This window comes from Mustela putorius, unplaced genomic scaffold, assembly GCF_011764305.1.
Source record: "Mustela putorius furo isolate JIRA1106 unplaced genomic scaffold, ASM1176430v1.1 tig00000056_pilon_pilon_pilon, whole genome shotgun sequence".
Lineage (NCBI taxonomy): Eukaryota > Metazoa > Chordata > Mammalia > Carnivora > Mustelidae > Mustela > Mustela putorius.
The window spans coordinates 8,541,210-8,563,972 of NW_025421263.1; the positions used below are offsets into that span (position 1 = coordinate 8,541,210).

At 35.8% G+C, this 22,763-nt stretch overlaps 1 protein-coding gene across 13 annotated transcripts in view; it reads left to right on the forward strand.

The window, feature by feature from the left end:
- Positions 1-22,763, forward strand: part of RAPGEF2 (Rap guanine nucleotide exchange factor 2) — a 239,962-nt gene that overhangs the window by 102,102 nt on the left and 115,097 nt on the right. For 11 of the 13 annotated variants that reach the window (XM_013048272.2, XM_013048270.2, XM_013048273.2 and 8 more), the window contains exons 5-6: positions 20,914-20,989; positions 22,569-22,736. In XM_013048272.2, the coding sequence (XP_012903726.2) occupies positions 20,914-20,989; positions 22,569-22,736 (244 nt within the window). Of the gene's footprint in view, positions 1-11,317; positions 12,356-13,040; positions 13,528-20,913; positions 20,990-22,568; positions 22,737-22,763 lie in introns of those variants that run through there. The other 2 variants (XM_013048280.2, XM_013048279.2) reach the window with 2 other exon arrangements.

Sequence of the window (22,763 nt, forward strand, 5' to 3'; positions counted from 1 at the left end):
GTGGATGTGAGTGTCTAGCTACCAGGTTGTCGGGCAGCAGACCTAGTGGGACAAGTACACTTGTACACTCTAAGTATAGTAAGAGATTATGTCTGTAATTGGCAAAGCACTGTCCATAGAAACTGCTAAACATTGAAATGCCATCAACATTTAGTGTTGGCTCATAGGTCCTTTTCATATTTATGGGTTATTCTCTCATTCTAAAATAGTTTTGGTAGACTTTAAATTTCAAGGCCTTTTCCATGTCATTTCAAATAGTAGTTGAAGCTAAAATTAAGTAAGTCCTGCTGTATGGTCTCTGAATTAAGTTCTGGAGTATGCAAAAGAAGCAATATGATCTACTCCCTGCTGTCATGTAATTTGATAGCTGGTTGGGGAGTTGAGGCTTTTTTATGTAAAACATGAAAAAATTGCCTAGGTCTTCATTAGATAATACAGTGTAAACTGATCCAGCAAAGACCACACAGAATGCAGAATCCCTTCCAAGATTAGTGGTGTTGTAATGTATGTGGTAATCAAGAGTAGCTTGGAAGGAAGTGAATTTTGAGTTAGGTTTATGATTCAGATTGTTGGACAGTGGTTGCAGAGATCTGGACACAGTAAAGAGCATGAGTGATGGCACAGAAGCAGGACTGAAGGAGGGCAGTTCATACATAAACAAAAGCTTGTGTGGACTGAGTAGAATATGACCCCTTATCTAGAACAGACAAACACTTTAGGGAGTGAACTAGTTGCAGAAGCATTGGTGATGGCGGCATTACTGAGAGGTCTAGTTTACAAAGCTACCTAAATCGGTTGGAAAGGCTAGGATTGTTGGTAAGGTAGGTGTCCTGTAACATTGACAAGAGGTTGGGAGAAATGCACACATCATTTATTTGTATCATGTCGGCTGTGTCCATTTACAAGTGGTGCTTCTCTTTCATTGATACCAAGTGTATCCACGATTTCAAAATTAAAATTATGCTATGGTACTCTCAATAATCACATTTTAAATTAGAGCTGGCAGCTATAATGAGGATAAGTGGGGAAACAAGACATTTAACTAATCAGTTCTGAGAGGCTAAAATACTATTCTCATTATGATTCACATGACAAACAATGAGCTACTTGAGTTTAAAAACCACGGGCCTTCTTTCTGCTTGCCAGTGCTACATGATAAGTTAATTGATTGCTCTGAAACTTGCTAGTGTTTTTCAGTAATAGAAGAGGGTGAAACAATGGAAGAATGATTCTATATTTATGTGATAGGGACCAAAAACACAAATATTCCTTATTTCATGTAAAGAGCTGTATAGGATTAGAAAATCATATTCTTGAAAGACAAGTGTGTTATATGATGCCTTATTGGAGATGAAATATGGCTTTTAGAAAATAACTTACTGGTAAATCATGTTATGGAGGGGTAACTTTATTGAATATTAAATATATCCAAATGGTATATAGGGAGGATGAAGATCAGAGTTCTGGAAATTATGTATTACAGGTAAGATTTACCTTCAGTTAGTGGCCAGATCGTAACAGTGGTGGCATAGATCAAGCATGGAAGAGAAATTGTGGTTACTAAAGAAGGAATGGGGGAAAAAAACAGGAAAGAAAAGGAAACTGTTAAGTCACTTTAAAACTGCCCTCATTGGGTTTTTAAAGTAATGTATTGGTCCTATATACCTTCCTTCTCACATGATGAAATATCAGTAACTTGTAAGAGGATTAAATTACACAATATGTAAGTTTTTCAGAAGTTTTCTTTATAGCCAGCATTACTAAAAGTTTTTTACTTCTTTAAAAGAAAAAATTGCCCCTCCTACCTTTCCTCCCTTCTTTCTTTCCTGTCTACTAACAGAAACCGTAAGATTTTATTTAATTCATATTTGGAATATTCTGAAGTTAGTGGATGATAGAAGAATTAGTAAGGGCTAATAAGTTATAAGAAACACTTATCTTAGACGTCTCATACAACCCATTACCAGTTATGTTGCAGAACCCTAGTGATTGAGGTCTGTAGTTGGTTAGGCATGGAATCATAGAAATATACTTTTAAAAAAAAGCAAAAAACAGAGAGCTGGGGACAGGTCAGGAGGGAAGGAGAGAGAGAATCTTAAGCAGTCTCCACGCTCAGATTGGAGCCCAAAGTAGGGCTCAATCTCATGATGCTGATATCATGACCTGAGCTGAAATTAAGAGTCAGATGCCTAACTGACTGAGCCACCCAGGTGCCCCAGAAATTTACTTCTATTTTAATTTATAAATGTTCAATTTGTTCTATAAATATAAACACACACACATATACTTGCATATATAATTAAAATATACACATATATGCATGAATGTAGATGTTTGTGTGAATCAGTTTCCTATCAGTCTTCTACAGTTATTTTGCCAACACCTAATCCAGTGGCAGTTTTTAAAAAAACCGACATGCCCTGGGGTGCCTTGGTGGTGCAATTGATTAAGTGTCTGACTCTTGGTTTTGGCTCAGGTCCTGATCTCTCCGGGTCATGAGATCAAGCCCCACGTAGGGTTTGTGCTCAGTGTGCAGTCTGCTTGGGATTCTCTCTTCGTCTGCCCCTCCCCACTGCATTCGCACACTCTCTCTCTTCCTCTCTCTCTAAAATAAATATTTAAAAAAAAAAAAGAACAACTGACATACTTTATTGAGATAAAGTATAAGCATAAGCATTCTACTTCATAGATTAAGCATAAGCCTTCTACTTCATAGATTAAGTAATGTAAGTTAAAGAGATAGTTACCATGAATAATGACAAATATGTTTTTCTTTTGAAATGTTAGTCTATTAAACCTAATCACTACAAGGGCCAGTGTCTTAACACTTTCATATTTTAGGAGGATTGTTTACCAAAATGGTTATCAAAAGTGATGAGCATAATGACTAGAACTTATTTCTAGCACCAAACAGTACCCAAGGCTATTAGTTCTGTCCTTTTAAGGTAGTCTTCAACTTGATGCTTAATTAATGTTAATGAGTCCTATCCATCTCTCACTTAAATTGCTGGTCTTCAGTTATATATGTGTATCCTTCTATCTTATTCATTCTACAAATATTATTGAGTTGTCTCTGTGTGCCTGCCTAGAATACAGTGTTCAAACACCGAGATCCTATCTGTGTGTCAGCAAAGCCAAGAGGTAAGTGTTTGAGAAGGTCAGCTTGTTTGGTGTGCAAGGAGTTTCACCAAGGTGAGAACAGAGACGTGACCTTTGGATTTAGCCGCTGGCAGGTCATAGGTAACCTGAGTGAACCAGTCTCAGTGAAATGGTGGAGCTCGTTGGTGGGGGGACAAAGGGAAAATAAAAACTGGTAAAAGAGTAATTTCATCATTACAGGAAATTCATTGTGAAGAGGAGCAGGGAAATGGGGTGGTGGCTGGGTGTTTTTTGTGAGGTAAAGAGAGTTTTGTTTCTGTAAAACTAGAAGATGCTAGTGTGTGTTTGTGTGTTGATAGAAATGATCCTGTAGAGAGGGGTAAATGGGTAATACCGGAAAGAGGAGAGGTAATTGCAGAAGTGGATGAGATCTATAAGGTGGGGAGGTGTTAGCTTTAGGAAGAGTGAAAGAGCTTCACCTTCTTTGCAAGCTTATGATAAAAGCTATAGAGGTCATTGGTAGATTTGGCAGTTCAAGAGCAGGTTAGAAGTTTTGACAAAAGAGAGAGAAGTTGTGAAACAAAGGGAGTGTTGAGTGCTTATTTGATATTTGTGATCGTAGAGGGGGTGTGTGTGTGTGTGTGTGTGTGTGTGTGTGTGTTTCCTAGGAACCTTTGGCTGTTTAGAGGCAGGCATGGAGAAGCTGGGTATTTGGGTGTTGCTAGGGTTTGTGGTTTGTCAGTTCATATAGTAAAGGGAGAGGTGGGAGCAGGAGTTAAGGGTCTTTTTGGAACTCCAGTCCTTAGGTAGATTTGCTCCAGGTCCCTTGAACTCTAGATAGCATACATGTAAAGCAACAAACACCTACAAGTGTGCTTGACTTCCTGCTTTTCTGTCTAATAATGGCTTTAATAAGTAGCTTGTCACACACTCTAGAAATATCTGTGAATCTTAGTTTTGACCTCTCTTTTCTACCTTGACAATTGTTTTTTGTTTTTTGGTTTTTTTTTAAGCAAATACTTCAGAGTTAGAAATGACAGTATCTAGCAGATCAGCTCTCCATCACCACTAGCAGTGACTTTGGATGTCACCTGTGCTATTAAAGCAGCTCCCCCGTATGCCTTCAGTACTTCTCCCATAGTGTCACCATATTGTTGTTCGAAGCGTGGAATTCTCCTTGATCCTTTGCATAATGAGCTTAAATGACCGTCAACTGCCAAACAGAGAAAATCCAGACTTCTTAGTGGTATGTTTAGGGTAGTGCAAAATGTCTCCAACCTACATTATTCCTTCTACCCACTCCAGACACCCAAGCTGATCATTGTAGTCTGAGCATACCTTTGCAGGCTGTTCTCGCTATCTGGGATGTCCATCTCATTGTGGCTCCCTTCACTCCCACTCCTCCTCATCTGCTGGTGAAAACAACATATTTTCTTCTCTATGAAGCCTACCCTTGTATTCCTTTTGAGATTAATCATTCCCTATCCATACAACTGAAAGACTTTTTGAAGGGCACGGGTTGTGTTATTCATTTTTGCATTCCCATTTGCCTAGCACATAGTAGCCCTTTCATAAGTATTTGTTAAATCATATTGATTCAGGATTATATCTTAACTTGCACTTTAAGAGTTTACCAATACTAGGCTAAGATCCTCCCTTTAGAAATAAATTTTCAATAGCCTATGATGTATTAAAAGTCTAGTTAGTATTGAGACGATAAGTCTGGGAAAAGAATGAGGCTGCAGCACGACGGAAGGAGGGAGTCTGGGGATGCTCATGAGAACCTCGTTCTGGCCAGTTTGTGCAAGGGTGCAGAGGATGGGGAGAAGAACAAACAGTGTCTTGTCGAGTATCATTTTGCTTACTGCATTAGTTACAGTTAGTTTTGGTTGTATTAGATGATTGAATAAACACAGCAGGAACTACTTTTATTTTTTGGTCACAGACAAGAACCCTAAAGGTAGATGGTCCGTGATGTTCTGTCTGGTGGCTCCACAGTGTGAAAAGGTTATATGGGCTTTCATCCTTCTTCTCTACTTGCTTACACATGGCTGCTGAATGCCAGCTGTCCTGTCTGCAGTGGGACTAGAAGTGGGAGGAAAGGCAGAAAAACAAAAAAGTTAGCTTCCATCTCTATCAGATTCTTGAAACAATGTCTCTTTTTATATAACATCCAGAGGTACTTATGTGGCCACTGCAGGTTACCCAGGAGTGTAAGACAAGTAGTCTTTTATTCTGCAATGTGATGTGCCCACTAAAAATAATAATATAAAAATATCACTCTAAGGAGGAGGAAAGGGATATTGGAATAGGCCACCAGCAGTCTCTGCTACGTTTGCTCTTTAGTTTCCCCTCACATTCTCTTAGATTGTTACTACTTTTTGTTGCTGGATCATTTCTTTCCCTCAGCCCTAGGATCGTATTTTTCTTAAGCTTATTCACGCTGTTTCAGGGCATACATCATCTATAATTTCTACTTGTCGTATGTAAAGTTGACTTGAGTCCGTGTATCCCCATGACACGCATATATAAGGTAAAGTTACATATTAAAGATTTTAAGGAAATGCTCGGTAGAGTTCCAAATAAAATTAACAGACATGAGCTTGATTTGCTTACAAATGGAAATATTGAGGGGAGAGTTTAGTTGCACTTGGTAAAAATATATCCTGTGTTAAATTTGAAATAAGGTAGATGTTTAAATTAAAGGACTGGAGTAAACATGTAAAAGATACAATGGACTGTATTAAAATGTTCCCCTTCAGGTATTAGTTGTATTTGCTGCTTCAAGATGAAGCATGTTCATTCTGGAAAGCTAACATGATTCTGAGCATTTCCTAGATCAATCTTACCCCTTCTTAAATCATATTCTGACGTACCTGATGCACAGAGCAAAACTGTTCTCTAGAGAGGGAGTTCAGTTGCTGGATCAAGTTGGGAATTTGGTTGCTATAACTACAACTTCACAGATATAAGCACAGGCTTTCATAGTCCTTGGAAAATTGGCATTGGTAGTGTCTTAACAAAGTAAGTAGCCTTAAAGAGAAGGACTCTGATAATTTTGTTGTAGTATAATTGATATGATATCCCAGGTCATCTGATGCTTGAAATCTTCAGTCAGGGAATTTGTCATTTGTGATCCTTGGTGTAAAAAATGAGTGTGTGAGAGTTCAGCTTAGACATGTCCTTCTATGTAGTGATGTTTGGATTTCTCTTGTAGAAGTAAATATTGTATTTCATAAGGGTTTTAGAGTCTGGTATGTGTGTCAATGAAATACAATATTTTTCTTTGTAAAAACCTGGGTTTGCTTATCTATTGCTAAGTGTAATGGAACTCTTTTGTGCCACAGTTATTTTGTTGGTGGTTGGGGGGGCTTGGTTTGAAGGGATGGGTGAGTTAGCATTTCACCTGTGTGCATTCAAAATGTCTTATAATATGTGTCAACTAATTTTTTTTTTTTTTTAAGAAGCAGCCTTTCAGTATTGGGAACTCTAACAGAAAATAGGAGTAAGAATGTTATTACTAAAGAAAAATTGCGATATGAAACAAATTATACTTGGTGAAATTAGAATATCTTTATTAAAATAAAGGTTTCCAATTAATCATAGTTCAGGGACACCCTCTATTTTATTTTACTATGAGTTAAGTTATATGTATGTACATATATGTATAAAAGGCAACAATCATATATTTGAATGTTAACGAAAATGACTTTATATTATGTACTGCACTTGATTTTTTCACTGTACTGGAAATTGTTTAAAAGAACCTCAAGAATTAAGGTAGTTGAAATAAAGTAAAGTAGTAGCTTAGATGTGTATTACCATCTTTATATTAGAATTTAAATAAATGTAATGTATGCTTAAAAATTACCTTCTATATTTATTACTGATGAGAATATTGAACTGTAAGTTGAAAATATTAGAAGTTTTTTTATTTCCTTAGATGTTTCCTTGTTTGCCTCTTATCTATGGCTTTATAGAGGTTATGTGTTTTTTGCTGTGAAATACAAAATATTTCTGGAATTTCATGTCATGTGTTATAGATCTATATAAACATTAAGTAAACCATATTTTTCTAGTTAAACATTTATCTAAATTTTTTTGATCCTGCACTTCAAGATTATTTTTACTTTTTCTTTTATTGATGACCTATTCTGTGTTCTATAGCTATAAACTGCTTAGTTTGTCAGCTTTATTAAGATAATATTTATTTCTTAATTTAAACATTTTTAGATAATTTAAAATATTTAGGCAGTGGTCAAAATCTGTCACTTTCCTATGTATTATTATTATTATTATTATTATTATTATTGTTTATTAAGATGAATTTAGAAAACCATCATTGACTATGCTTTAGTTTTACAAGTGGGAAACTTCATTCTAAGTCATATAGAATACACAGTGTATCTATGTCTATACGTGTATTTATCTATATATGTATTTATCACAGAGGTCTCCTGCTGCCAAGATGGTTTATATAGTCTGAAGTAATGATTACTTAATGTTATTCAGAATCTTTAGACCATTTCAGTTTACCACTTTGTCATTTTTAATTTACATAATTATATTTATTTATTTAATATATTATATACTAATATAATTTTAATATATTTATATTATTTTAATTTTATAATATAAATTATATATATTATATCAGTGTGATATATTAATATAACAATTATATATTTATACAATAATTTATATATAATTATATAATATATAATAATTATATATTTATATAATAGTTATATATTATATATAATTTATAATTACATATTTATATAATTTTGGAAGCACAGAATGAAGAGTTATCTGTGAATAGGGTCTTCTGGATTTTATTATCATTATCCCATTTAAGTGAACTTTTAAATGAACTTTTAAAAATTGAAATATGATTGACATATATTGAGTGAGCTTTTAAAAAAAGATTTATGTATTTATTTGGGGGGGCTGAGAGGTGGAGGGTGAGGGTAGGGGGACAGGAAGAAAGAATCTCAGACAGACTCCCTACTGGACACAGAACCCTATGCAGGTCTTGATCCCACAACCCTGAGACCATGATCTGAGTAGGACAATGAACTGACTGAGCCACCCAGGTGCTCCTGTTAAGTGAACTTTTAAAAACCTTTCTATATAGTTAATTTTGTGTGTGGAAACATCACTGTGGCTAAAGTGGGGATTTTTTCCCCTTGATTATCTATGTCAGAGTATAAAGTAATTCTAGTTTTTCAATATAGTAGAGAAGAACTGGCTGCTGACTACTCTGACCCGAGAAGTATGAGTTTGATTTTTCCAAAGAATGTGCTTGTGGGATGAAAGTAGAAAAGACATTGGATTAGAGTCCTTCTGTTTGGCAATAAAGGATGGTTAACGATAACATGGGGCACACTTATGAAAAGTAATTGACCAAGGCAGAGGTTTCTAAACTGGGCTAGTTAGTAGATTCACCTGGCTTGGGATGGGTAAAATCCTGGGGCCCAGGCCCTAGAGATTTTCATTCACTGCATGTAGATTGGTGCATACACTCTCATTTTCAAAGTTTGCAAGCAGGTGGTCAGTCGGATTTGAACTGAAAGGCTGGGCTAACGGCTATGACACTGATGTGTAACCACTGAAGTTTACAGATCCGTAGAATGAGAAGATCATGGAAGATCTGACAGAGTTGAGACCAAGATAGGAACCCTATCTCAGTGGCCTTGGTATGCCAAAGTAAAGGGCCTGATTATTACTTTCAGGAAAATGGAAGTCTATGGGTCGTATGTCACTATAATTTAGAAGGACTAATTGACAGAATTTAGAGACTGAGAGAATTTACAGATGAGGGAATTTAAAAAATTTACAGATGAGGGAAAAGTTGGAGTAAAAAAGGTTCCAGTGCTTTGAACTTGCATGTCTGGTAGTATGATGCCTTTGCCAGCTATAACCAAATCTGGAAGGAATGCAATGGGTGGATATCAGAGTTGAAATGAATGTATTTGATATTAGGCATGTTGTAGTACATGCTTTGACAGGGAGAGCTATAGGAGGTATGAAGAGAAGCTGGGCATTGAGTCACTTGAAACATTTTGGAGATAGGATAGTGTAGGGTGGAAGGGTAGGTAAATAGGAAGAAAACAGAAGCAAAATGAGGCGCTTATAAGGTCAGAAGGCTATAGGGACAGACTTTTGACAAGTAAAATTTTGCTGCTCATTTCAGTGCAAAATTATCTCATGGCCTGTTTTAAGCAAACCATGCAATATGTTGCCAATTCTCATATAAAGTGGATGCCAGATTTCATAAATTCTACTTTTTTTTTTGAGAGTGAGAGTGTACAGGGAGAAGGGTGGGAGTAGAGGGAGAAACAGAATCTTAAGCAGGCTCTACATCCAGCACAGAGGTTGATCTGGGGCTTGATTCATGACCGTGGTATTATGACCTGAGCTGAAATCAAGAGTTGGATGCTTAACCAACTGAATCACCCAGGCACCTGCATTCTATTGAATTTTGTAAGCAAGGTAGTATTAATCTTTTGCAAAACATAATTTGTAAATGATGGTTTGGGTTCCTTCCAATTTTTTGCTTCTTTCAACATTTGTGAACACCTGCTTATGTGTACATATGTTTTTATTACTTTTTGAAAACCTAGGAGTAGAATTGCTGGATTATATGGTAAATGTGTGTTTAGCTGTATAAAGAACTGCCACACCGTTGTCCACAATGGCTGTAACATTTGCATTCTCAACATGTTATGAGAGTTCTGGGTGTTCTACATCTTCCCCAACCCTCAGTATTGTCAGTGTTTTTAATTTTAGCCACTCTAGAGGATATGTGGTGATAATCTCACTGTGACTTTATTATGCATTTCTCTGAAGCCCAGTGTTGTTGAGAATACTTTCATATGCCTATTGGCTATTCAGATACTTTTTCTGGTGAAATATTAGTTCATCCATTTAAGCAAATTTTTAAAAGATAGGATTTTCCCCACTAAAAAGTCTATTACTGGAATCTCTCTTGTGTTCTATTGATCTACAGCCAGTTCTTAAAAAAAAAAAAATTAAAAGATTTTTTTATTTTTTAAAGAGAGAGAAAGAGAGAGTGAGCATGGGGGGTGTCGAAAATGGAGAAGGGGGGAAGAGAAACTCAAGCAGACTCCTTGCTGAGGGTGGAGCCTGAGCCAGGGTTCTATCTCCTGACTCTGAAATCATGACCTAAGCCTAAAGCAAGAGTCCAACGCTTAACCAACTGAGGCACCCAGGAGCCCTGATCTACATGTCATTTCTTATATCAATATCACATTGTCTTCAATTGTGTAGCTTTATGGTAGCTTTTGAAATCATATAGTATAAATCCCCAGCTTTGTTCTTTATCAAAATTGTTTTAACTCTTTTATGTCTTCACTATTTCATATAAATTTTGAAATGGGCATATCAATGTCAAATGTTTGTTAGGATCTATAGATCGATTTGGGAAGGTTTATTCTCAACAATAGTGAGCCATCCACACCATGAACATGGTATATTTCATAATTTATTTACATCTTCTATTGTTTCCCTTCACATGGTTAAGTATCCTTTTGTAATTTTTAGTGTACAGGACATGTGCATCCTTCATTAAATTTATTCCTAAGCATTTCATTTTTGATGATAAGTAGTAGGTTTTTACTATTTCGTTCTATACTATAAGGAAAGATCTGAAACAGATTAATCAATATCTTCTACTTACTGGTAGCATTAGAACAAGTACTTATAAAATGAGGTAAAACAAAATAAGTATGGCTTATGAGAGATATCCACATTTTATTCAAATGAATTAAACTGGTTGGCATTTTATTACTTGATATCTTTGTAAGAAATTATATATAAGTGTGAGTTTATACTTTTCTTGTAAATGTGTTTTTTTAACTTCTAGGAATTTTATGAATGTGATATTACTTGTGACCTATGTTTTGGGATCCCGCCTTACAAGGACATACCTACTATTTCAATCTGGTATGTTCCAGATTTGGGGGAACTTAGTGGCTAGGTTTTGGTGCCATTCATGTAAGCCTTTAAAAAGTACCTGATGCCTGGTTGAGACCTTGTTTGATTTTTGAGAACAGTTCTGTTTCTTCCTAGTGAAGTGCCAATCTGAATCATTTACATGAATTCATCTACCATTTTTCTCATTAACAAGTTACATTAGATACATTAACAAGTTACATAGATCTGTTTGGTTATTTCTTAGTGTGAATTGTTTATTTTACCTGTTTAATGAATTTTATGAAAATTATATCATTTTTAGATGAGATGGTAAAGCTAAGCTTCTTGGTCTCTTCAACTCCTACACTATGAGCTTTGCACAGTGAAATGGTGAACATTTAACAAAGGCATTTTGGATAAGGCTTGTGTCTATATGCTGAGGGGGAACGCTGTTATGGACCATAACTTTTATACAAACTGATCAGCTGCCATCTGTGTACAAAGCACTGTGATCAGCAGAGACCTGTTTGTGCCACTGTGTAGACAGATAGCAGCAGATCAATTTAGCTGAGCTGTTCTGTAGCAGTTCGGTCACGAGGACATAGACACTACCAAAGTGTAGTCATCATCACACCACTGTCCTTTGCTGGTTTAGATGGTGGCAAGAGAGAAAAACTGCTTGCTCTTCACCCCAGTACAGCTGAGGTAAGATCCACCTTTTTTCTCTTGAAGGGATAAGCAAGACCAACAGCAGCCTCTTTCAACTTTTCCCACATTGTTTTGATTTAAATTTATGCTATTTTTTTCCATAATAATTCCTCAAGCAAGGTATACAATTCAGCATCCCTTTGGTGGAGAGCAATGTATGGAGTACAGCTGAGATAAATTCTACTCACAAAATTGCATTGCTGAGCCCATCTAAGCATTTGACCTTGAAGACTCACAGGAAAGCAGACATTGCAGATTTGCCTACTTGCCCTTGACTTACAAGAGAGTAGTAGATAGTGAATTAATAGAAATTGATAAAGAGCGTCTGTCAGGCAGACGCTGAGGTCATGAGGCTGGTATGCGGAAGCAGTGCCCATACAACATGTGTAACACAGAACTGCAGCCAGGAGGGGTGGGTGGGTCATCGAAGCAGGAAATTAGCCTTCAGAAGGCATGTTGGCTTTCTGCACAAGCTACAGCCGCATGGACTGACTGAGAGAAAACACACAGGGAAATGGGGAGTGCTCACTGCTGCAGAGAAAAGAGCTCCCGTAGAAGGGGGCAGCACTGTTGCTGCTGCTGGCGCTTCAAAGATATGAAGACAGTGCAGGTTAGATCGTTATTTTTAAATGAATTAAAATGTTAATGGTACCAAGAGCAAATGTTCGGTACTTCTCCCATAGCTCAATAGACAACAGGCTGCGGAGGAATGCACAGAGAGAAGACACAGCTTATGAGGCCTTCGCTTGTGATTGTTTTCTTGTTGCTCTATTTTAAGCAAAGGTTAAATGTTGAGATTTGCTGTGGGGCAGTCCACCTCTGTTAATTTGTGCAGGGTAATGGTTGTTAGAACATCTCTAAATGAGCCTTGAAAGAAATGGAGAGACTCTTAAGTGTATATTTAGTTTTCCCAAATAGTTACTTTTGAAACACGAGCTTGTTAAAGGACATGCTTTAGAAATAATTAGTAGTTTACACACACATAACTTATATGTGTACTTCATGTGTGTTTGTTTTTGTTTCAGATAGCTGTTACCTTTTATATTTTTTCCTTTTGGTTAAACTAATGAGTGAGGATAAAATATTTTAAAAGATTAAATGCATTTTTATGGAAAGTTTTTCAGGCCATATTCCTTTTATACTTAGATTAAAACTTACTCCTTAATGTTCTACTGATTGAGAATGGGACTGATGGTATCAGCAGTTACTTGTTAGATTTTTCCCCTTAAAGATAATTGCTATTCTTCTATTTCAAGACAGGGTCATGTGAATGTTTTTTTGTGAGCCCTAAGTAATAGGTTGATTTTATTTTAGGAGCATCATGTTTAATCATTTATTTAGATTCTTTGGAGGAAAGTGAAGTTTAGGAACTGCTTAGAAATATGAAAAATTGGTATCTCGGAATATAAATCATTTTATAAATTGGGATTGCCCACCGGTATAATCTCAGTTTGACTGCTGTGTATTCCCTCACTGGGTGTAGCCTGACATGAATAAGTTTACATTCCAATTGCAGGAATTGCATTCCACTGAGTAGTTCTGACGTACAACAAGAATGTGGAGGCCCACACAAAGGGCAAGTTTAAGGACAGTGATAGAAGCAGCTTCTGTATTCAGCAACTGCCTTTCGTGGAAACTTACACTGGTGAAAAGTGCTCTTGACTCAACTTGGGTGGGGAAAATGTGGTCACCGAAAGTTAAGACAGGACGGCCTTACCCCAGAGTAAGATCCCTCAATACCCTGTCTGGTATATTATAACCAAAGGTATTTATGAAAACTAGGTAAGCCTTTATACTTTTAAACATTTGTATTTTCTGGTTATGAGTCTTGAAAGAAAGCTTATCAAGCTCTTAAAATTTTCTCTGTTTTACATTATATAGAAGATGAATTTCTTTTAGTAATTTTTTTTCTGCGTATTTTTAGTACTATAAAGTCATTGCATTTTGCACCTGTAAAAGTATTGAAGTTAGCTTATTACAATTTTACAACAATTTGTGATTCTTAATTTTAAATTTGTTCTGTACAAAAACTTAATGGGAATGAAAATTGGGATTGTTAAACTGTTTTTGGAGCAACCATTCCTAAATTGGTTGTGCTTAGGGAATATGAGCATTTAGGAATAATCTGCTTGTTATGCCCCAAGTGGTCTTTTCCATAATCATCGTTGTGAGCATAACTTTTTTTCTTTGTAATAGCTCAGAGAACCAGCAGATTGACCAAAAGTGAACCTGCATCACTTTTAGTTGTCATCTTTGGTTGTTTAATAAAAGATTATAAGGGCATTCTGAAATTACATTGAAGTTAATAGTTGAAAGCCAAACTGTACAGCATATTCATACAGAATAGTTTTAGAAGAATTTAAAATAGCCTGGAGTAATTAAATTTTCATATTGCATAGAACTGGAAGACTAGCAGCATTCTTAAAACACACGTAGCGTACTTCTTCTTCCTATCTCCCTATCTCTTTCTTTTTGACTTCATGGACTCTTGTGAAAGGCTGGTATCTAGTATAGAAAGGGCTAACAAGTTTTTAAATATTCAGTCAAGTCTCATTGATAACTGTTACCCACACTTTTCTTGATTTTGAACATTATCATGCATTTTGTATTTGTATTTATCTGTATACACAGAAAGACTGAAATGATCAGAAGAAAGGAATTTTTAAAACTAATTTAATTCAAAGTTTAAAAATGAGCTATGTGACTTTAAAAATTAAGAAGTTTAAACTTTAAAAATATCATTGTTTATCATGGTATGTGGTATTATGAGTGCCATTTCAAAGAAGCAGATGTTCTACTAGTTGAAGTTCTGGCAGCAGCTGCCTAAAAACCAAAAGCTTGGTTTTGGTTCAAATCTTTGACTATTCCAGGATAACCCTCCAGCTCTTGATGGTCATTTGTAATTTTGCTGAATTTGAATTGCCTTCTGAATTACAAAAGCTAATTTGTCTTTTTCTCACTCAGCTAGGCAGAAAGTGAGCCTAGCCAACCTCTGAGAACTTACCTTTTAGCTCTCCACTTGTCATCGGCTTTGTGCTTTATGGGTAAATGTGATACACTGTAGCAATATTTTTGAGGAGGTCGGGTAATTATTCCTCATAAATGTCAAGATCACCAAAGACTAGAGTTCATGTTATAGAATGTGGAAGGAGGCTATAGCAGAAAGCAAGAGAGAGTGTAAGGTCGGTGTAGTAGGACAGAATCCTGTATCATGGAATCTGGTTGTCCTTTCAGACATCTCATTTAACCTTCTCCCAGACATGCTGTCTTAGTTTCTTCCATTGTGAAAGGACAGTTGAACTAGAAAGTTCTTATGGGGAAAGTAGGAATGCACTGGCCATACATAATATCACTTGGGGGCCTTTTTCTAAACACAGATGTTTGAGAACCTTTGAATGTAGTAGCTTGGATTATGGCATACTTTGAGCTTTGAAGCTGAAGAAAAAAATGCGAAGAGGCCCTATACGATACGATTTTCTGTTTTTTTCTCAACTCTGAAGTTCTACAGGTCTGTTTTGGTTTTGAGATGCAACTGTGGGAAGCAAATATGAGATCCTTTTTGTTAAACTCATGGCACTTAACTATTCTGTCTGTACTCACAACTTCGTGTGTACTCATCTTATGTAGAGGATGTATACATTCTTACATACAGCCTATGTAAGAATGGGGACTATATTTAGTGAGCTCTCTATTGATTACAGAGTTTGTGTATAGATTCTGTAGTATGTGTCCAGTGAGTATTTGGAAGAGGAATGGGAAGAAAATTGTGGAGATGGGCCTAGCATGGCAGTACCCTCTAATTTATGGCTAAGGATAAAATAAAAATGGAATTAATGTTGGGTGAAAGAAAAATGTAGGTATAAATGTAGGTATAATTGACTTTTCAAAAACTATTTCAGTAATATTTGTTTACCTTTTCCCCGTTTCTTACCTGTTCAACTTTTACCCACAACTTCTCTCTTTCATTGCTAATTAACGTGGAAAAAAGATTGGTTCCAGGTTTGTCAGTGGTATAATTTGGTCATCAAAGTTTTTTTTTTTTTAAAGATTATTTATTTATTTATTTGACAGAGAGAGAGATCACAAGTAGGCAGAGAGGCAGGCAGAGAGAGAGAGGAGGAAGCAGGCTCCCTGCTGAGCAGAGAGCCCGATGCGGGCTCGATCCCAGGACCCTGAGCCGAAGGCAGCAGCTTTACCCACTGAGCCACCCAGGCGCCCCTGGTCATCAAAGTTAACTCTTCCTTTGTCCCTAAGATTTGCTGTTATTTGGTCAAAGTAGTAGTGTTCCCACTTTTTGTTATTCAAGCCCTGAAATTTTGCCAAGAAACTCAACCTCTTTATCCTTACATAAAATAATGTCATTTTAACTATTTTTAAAAGTTTATTAGTTTTTTTAATAAGCTCTACACCCAATGTGAGGCAAAACTCACAACTCTGAGATCAAGTTTCCCATGTTCTTCTGACTGAACTTGCCAGGCGCCCTTGCCATTTTAACTATTTAAGGTGTATGATTCATTGGCATTAATTACAGTCATACTTGTGCAGCCATGACCACTACCTGTTTCTAAAGTTTATGTTCCATGGCTCCAAACAGAAATTCTGTAACCATTAAGCATTCCTATAGCCCCCAATAATCCATTGTCTACTTTCTGTCCTTATAAATTTGCCTGTTCTATGTATTTCTTACAAGTAGAATCTTATATTTGTCATTTTGTGCCTGGCTTACTGCATATAGCAGAGTGCTTTCTTTCAGGGCTGATTCAGGCTATAACATGTATCAGGACTTACTGTTTTTTTCTTGGCTCCTATTGTATGTATTTATCATGTTCATCATGTTGATGAACACATGTTGTTTCCACCTTTTGGCTATTGTGAATAATACTGTTGTGAACTTTGATGTATAAATATCTGTTTGAGTCCTTGTTTTCAAAACTATTGAGTTTTTACTATTGAGTATTTACTTAGGAGTTGGATAGCTGGGTCATATGGATATTCTGTTCAGCTTTTTGATGAAGACCAACCTGTTTTCCACAGTGACTGCACCACTTTACACTCCCACCAGCAAAATAACAAGGGTTCCAAGTTCTCTATCCTCTTTAACACTTGCTATTTTTAAAAAATTAAAATCATCTTAGTATCTCATTCACATCTGATATCAGGTATGAAATGGTATCTCATTGTGGTTTTGGTTTGCTTTTCTTTAATGACACAGGATGTTAATCAGTTTTTCATGCATGTATTGGCTATTTTGTATTCCTTTGGAGAAACTTCTATTCAAGTACTTAGCTCATTTTTTAATTAGGTGGTTTGTCTTTTTGTTGTTGAATTGTAGGAGTTCTTTATATATTCTGAATATTAAATATTTCTCAGATGTATGATTTACAAATATTTCCTCCTGTTCTGTAGATATTCTTTTCAGCTTCTTGATAATGTCCTTTGATGCACAGAAGTTTTTAATTTTGAGGAAATCCAATTTATCTGTTTTTCCTTTTGCTGTTTGTGCTTTTAGTGTCATGTCTAAGAATCTCACTGCCAAACCATAAAATAGACTGAACTGTAGAGAACAAACTGAGGGTTGCTGGAAGGGAGGTTGGGGGATGCTGAATGGATTAAACAGGGTATTAATCCATGGGTATTAGAAGGCCCCTTGTGAGGAGCACTGGATGTTGTTTCTAAGTGATGAATCACTAAATCCTACACCTGAAATTAACCTGACACTGTATGTTAACTAACTGGAATTCAAATAGAAGCTTGGAAGAGAAAGCCAAAAGAATCCATTGCCAGATCCAATGTCTTGAAGGTTTATCCCAGTTTTTTTCCTAAGAGTTTTGTGGTTTGGGCTTTTTGTTTAGATCAGTGATCATTTTCACTTAATATTTGTATGTGGTGAGAGGTATGGGTCCAACTTACTTTTTTTTTTCTTCAATATAGCGGTACAGTTGTCCTAATGACATGTTCTTTCCCCATTGACTGAACCTTGCCAGAAATTGGTTAACTATAGATAACATGGCTTTATTTCTGGACTCTCAATTTTATTTTATTGGTTTCTATGTCTGCCCGTTTGCCTGTACCACACTGTTTTGATTAATACAGCTTTGAGGTAAGTTTTGAAATCAAAAGTGTGAGTCCTCCGCCTTTGTTCTTTTTCAAGACTGTTTTGGCTAACTAGGTCCCTTGGGATTTCATATGAATTTGAAGATTGGCTTTTCCCAAAGCTGTTGGGATTTTGATAAGGACTGCATTTGAAGTGGCACAAAGGAATATTTGGAGCCGAGTATGTCATATAGCTTGGAATGATCTTTCCCTTTCCTTCCCGTCTTCCTTGCTCCCTCCCTTCCTTCCTTTCTCTGACTTTTCTTTAAAAACCTTTAACTTATAGGTTTCTTTTTAAGTTGCCCATGCTCTTATTTAATTTGTATCATTCATAAATTTTTTTTTTTTTTTTAAAGATTTTATTTATTTATTAGAGAGGTGGAGAGAAACCACAAGTAGGCAGAGCAGCAGGCAGAGGGAGTGGGAGAAGCAGGCTCCCCACTGAGCAGGGAGCCCCATGTAGGGCTCGATCCCAGGACCCTGGGATCATGACCTGAGATGAAGGCAGCTGCTTAACCAACTGAGCCACTCAGGCGCCCCTCATTTATAAGTTTTCTTGAATCATGATTTTAGAAACTTCAGTGATACTGAGTTTCAGGTGCTGTTAGTAAGACTGAAGTGTTCTTTTAATTTTTGTCCATAATCTTACAGAAAGCCCTTTGGAATTCCTTAATTTTTTTGTTGGAAACTTTTTAGTTCTGTTTTTCCCCTTAGAAACTTTCCTAGGGTAGTGTTATGTTCTAGGTTTTACATGGTTTTCTATAAGGGTAGGTATGGTAATTTTCATTTTTTTTACTTCCTCATGTGTTCATCATTTTGAGATATGTTTCGTGTATTACTTATTCTTCAGTATGTCAGCAGCCTACTGTGCTAATGCTTTAAAGACTTATAGTTTCATTTATGTCTTTTAACTAAAATGTGAGAACCCCTTATTGTTTAATGTCATATTAAATGGTGTGTGCATTTCATCACTTTTCACGTTGGATATTTCATTGTGTAGATTGGATCCTCAATTACTGCTTTCTTGCACTAACATAAAACTTAATGATAATGTCTTACACTTTATTCTTACTCGCTTTGTTTTGTGCTTTACTGTCTTCAACATCTATATGTTGTTTGCAAACCTGAAGATTTCTCTCCATTTCTTTCTACTAGATCATCTAAAATATTTTTAAAAATTGATCTTAATATCACCTAGGGTAGATCTTATCTCTTATATGTCGCTATCTGGTTTCCTTTTTTATCTCTATATTTATTTTCCAGAACTGAGTTTTAAAACAGCTTATAGAGGGGGGCCTGGGTTGCTCAGTGAGTTAAAGCCTCTGCCTTCAGCGCAGGTCATCATCTCAGGGTCCTGGGATCGAGTCCCCGAATCGGGCTCTCTGCTCCTTAGGGAGCCTGCTTCCTTCTCTCTCTCTCTCTCTCTCTCTGCCTGTCTCTCTGCCTACTTGTGATGTCTCTCTCTGTCAATTAAATAAATGAATAATCTTTAAAAAAGTTAAAAAAAACAGTTTATAGAACTTGGTCCAAGATTTTAAAAAGCTTAGTAAGTAATGATATTTACTTCCTTTTGTTTACATATTTATTGTTTCAAAGAATCATAGGAAAAGCAAAAGTATTTCGCGGATTTAGTGAATTTCTAGCTAACATTTTTCATTATTCTCCCTATTCATTCCTACCTATAGCTTCTGGGTTGTAAGCATAGAGAAAGTCATCTTTGCATTAGAGACAAGAGGCCTAGTCATTAGTTAGGCCTAACATGTGCATTCATGACCTACTCTTTGTCTCTTTTGAGGCCATTCTTCACTTCTGGGTTCTTGGCTATGTTTGAAATAATAGATTTTTTGACAAATGAAATGATATATTCTCCTTTGCTAGAGTGTGTTCTGTGTACATTTGCCTTTTCTTTTCTGTTTTGTGTATTCAGGGAGTTACCAAGGGACAGTATTATTTCTCCTACAGTTCACATATTTATGCTGTTTAGTAAAACTTGAGTCTTTTGTGGCTGCAAAGAAAGTTTCTTCAGATTCTAGTATATCTCATTTCCAAAAGACTATCATGGAAGTATTTTTTAAGAGCACATTTTAGAGGATGCAAACTTTTCATTTCTAAGGTAATAATGTTTGCAAATAATATCTTCCTACCATAAAAATCTTTGAGCCAACGGCTAATTTTTACAAAGGTTTTCACCAGAATTTTCTCTTCATGGTTCTAGTGTGTGTGTGTGGCTATGTCAGAATAAATCCACTTCAGTGTTAAGGTGGGAGCTATCATAGATAGGACAAAGTTGCTGTATCCGAGTTCACTAGTGAAAAATTTCTGGGAGAAATGGGCTTATAATAAGCCCATTATATATTATATATATTATAATGCACAACAACCTGAATTAAGAAAAAAAGTTTTTTGAATACCTTTTCTTAAACTTATTTAGAATAAGTTGATTTCAAAATTTAGAAAGAGGCATGTGGGTGGTTCAGTCAGTTAAGTGTCTGCCTTTGGCTCAGGTCATGATCTCAGGGTCCTGGGATGGAGCCCCACTTTGGGCTCCCTGCTCAGTGGGGAGTCTGCTTCTCCCTCTCCCTCAGCCCCTCCTCCTGGCTCATGATCTCTCTCTCTCTCAAATAAATAAAATTTTTTAAGAAAATTTATAAAAATCAAATATACTTTTTAGGCGAAAGAAATGCTTAACCTAAGCAGTTAAATTACAAAAGAAAATGTATATACATTTTATCCTTTGCATATTTATATAGTTTGCCTTTGATTCAGTTCTTATCCATTAGAATATTTAACATCTTCTCTTAACTGGGAGTGATTTAAACAGCCTAACATAAAACACATTCATACTGATTTTCTGTTACTTACATTATCAATTTGAAGATATGATACTGGAATTTTCCAGAAAAATATATGTCTGAAAATTAAGAAATTGAATGGTTCCTTGTCATTTGTTATAAATAATGATTAAAGAGTTTCTCTTTCTCCACTAGTTGTTTTTGTTTTTCACTTTCATTTAATTGGAGAATTGGCCTAAATTTACAATTTATATTTCATAAATCTTTTTTTTTTTCTTCCTAGTTTTGGCAAGCGTTCTGCAGGAAGCTTTAGGCGTGGCTGTGAATGCATTGTTTTAGAGCCTTCTGAAATGATTGTGGTAAGAATACTTCTGTGAAGAGTTTTTTCCCTAAAATAAATTATAAAGTAAAAGCCCTTTAACAAAGTACTTATAGTTCATTTCATATTTTTTAACTTTAGATATATTTATCTCACAATTTTTTATTATGGATCTGAGTTCATAATCATACTATTATAATTATTTATAAGAGTCACTGAAATGAAAAAGAAGACTCAAAAGGGGCAAATACCTAAGTGTTTCATGCTTGAGCTTTGTCAAATCAATCCATGATAATGCCATTTATTTGAAATTTGGGGAGAATATTTGAATTGCAGGACTTTAGCTCTCCAAATATTAATTGGAGTGAATGAAATAGTTCAGATGAGTCATAGTGGTAAGTGGTATATAATCAGGCAACAGTTAACATAAGGAAATCAATTTGGTTTTTTGTGTATGTCCTATGTCAGTATGTTTTTTAAATCCTACAATTCAGTTAAAAAGAGAGAGAAAGATTTCAACAGAGTGTCTAACCAGCATAGTGGCTCCCCAGTTTTCTGGTGTAATATACAAGATGGTGAAAGCTTTTTATTCACATTTAGTAAAGTATTTGGTAGAAAGCTGTAAGTCTATTTTCAGAGGAGACTTAGGGTTTTCCCCTATGATGTAGGAGAGGAATTTATCAGAATGAAAACTTCCTTGTCAAAGGTAGTGAAAACCTGTGGTAAAATTTCACAAAATTTACTCTTCAGTGAGAAAGTAGCATGATGGTGAGTAAAGATCTAGGATTGGAAAAATGTGCCTGGTTACATAGGAGCTTACTGTAGCAGGTCTTGAAAAGCATTTTAGATATATCCTAGAGATTTTAGCCCCTGTTAGTGCTGTTTTGTGTTTCTCTAAGGGACTTTTGATCTTCAGAATTCTTTGAGGATTTTATACTTGCCCATTATACAAACTCCTAGGTTTGCCAGTGTGAAAATGGTCTTAGAATCTTGGTATGCCTTAATTGTAAGCAATCACATTTTTGTTATGTAAGTATGACGAGGATTGACCTAAGATAACTTCTATTCTGGTTAGTCCATTCATCAGTTTCTAAAATGTTGAAAATGAGGATTTTTTTTAAATAACTCTATTTATAAAAAGAGTAACTGAATCTACAGACTGAAAGTAGGAAGAGAAACCCTTCGGTAACCTACCAGAGCCATTCTGCTAGCAGTCCTGTTTGAGTCATTTGGGATTTAGGGGTTTTTTACAGCTTTACTCACATACATCAGGGTTAGGACAATGGGGCGGCTGCTTCCATATTTTGAGGCAATGTATCCTGTGAGTTCTTTCACTAATAAATCAGCACAATGATTACTGAAAATATCCTTCCCTTTGAAACTGCAGGAAATTCAAGAGTTACTCATTATTGTCCTAATGCTTCTTCATAAAAGAAAAGTTACTCAAAACCAATTAGTTCCAGAGAAGTTCAGAGACACTTAGTCTGTCATGATAGTTTGTCCACAAATGTCTTTGCAAAATGAATGAATATGGATTTATCTGTAAGTTTTATTCTGTGACTGGTCTTAATATGGAATGTTGTGTTTGAAGAAATAAATTTTGGGGGGTTTTATTTCAGGTGGACTATATGGATGAAAATGAAGAATATTTTCAGCGTCAAGCTTCTCATCGACAATCTCGAAGGAGATTTAGAAAAATCAACCAGAAGGGTGAAAGACAAACCATCATTGACACTGTGGATCCTTATCCTGTGGGCAAACCACCTTTGCCTCGAGGTTATCATACGGTAAGTTACTGAAGTATAAAATTTTTA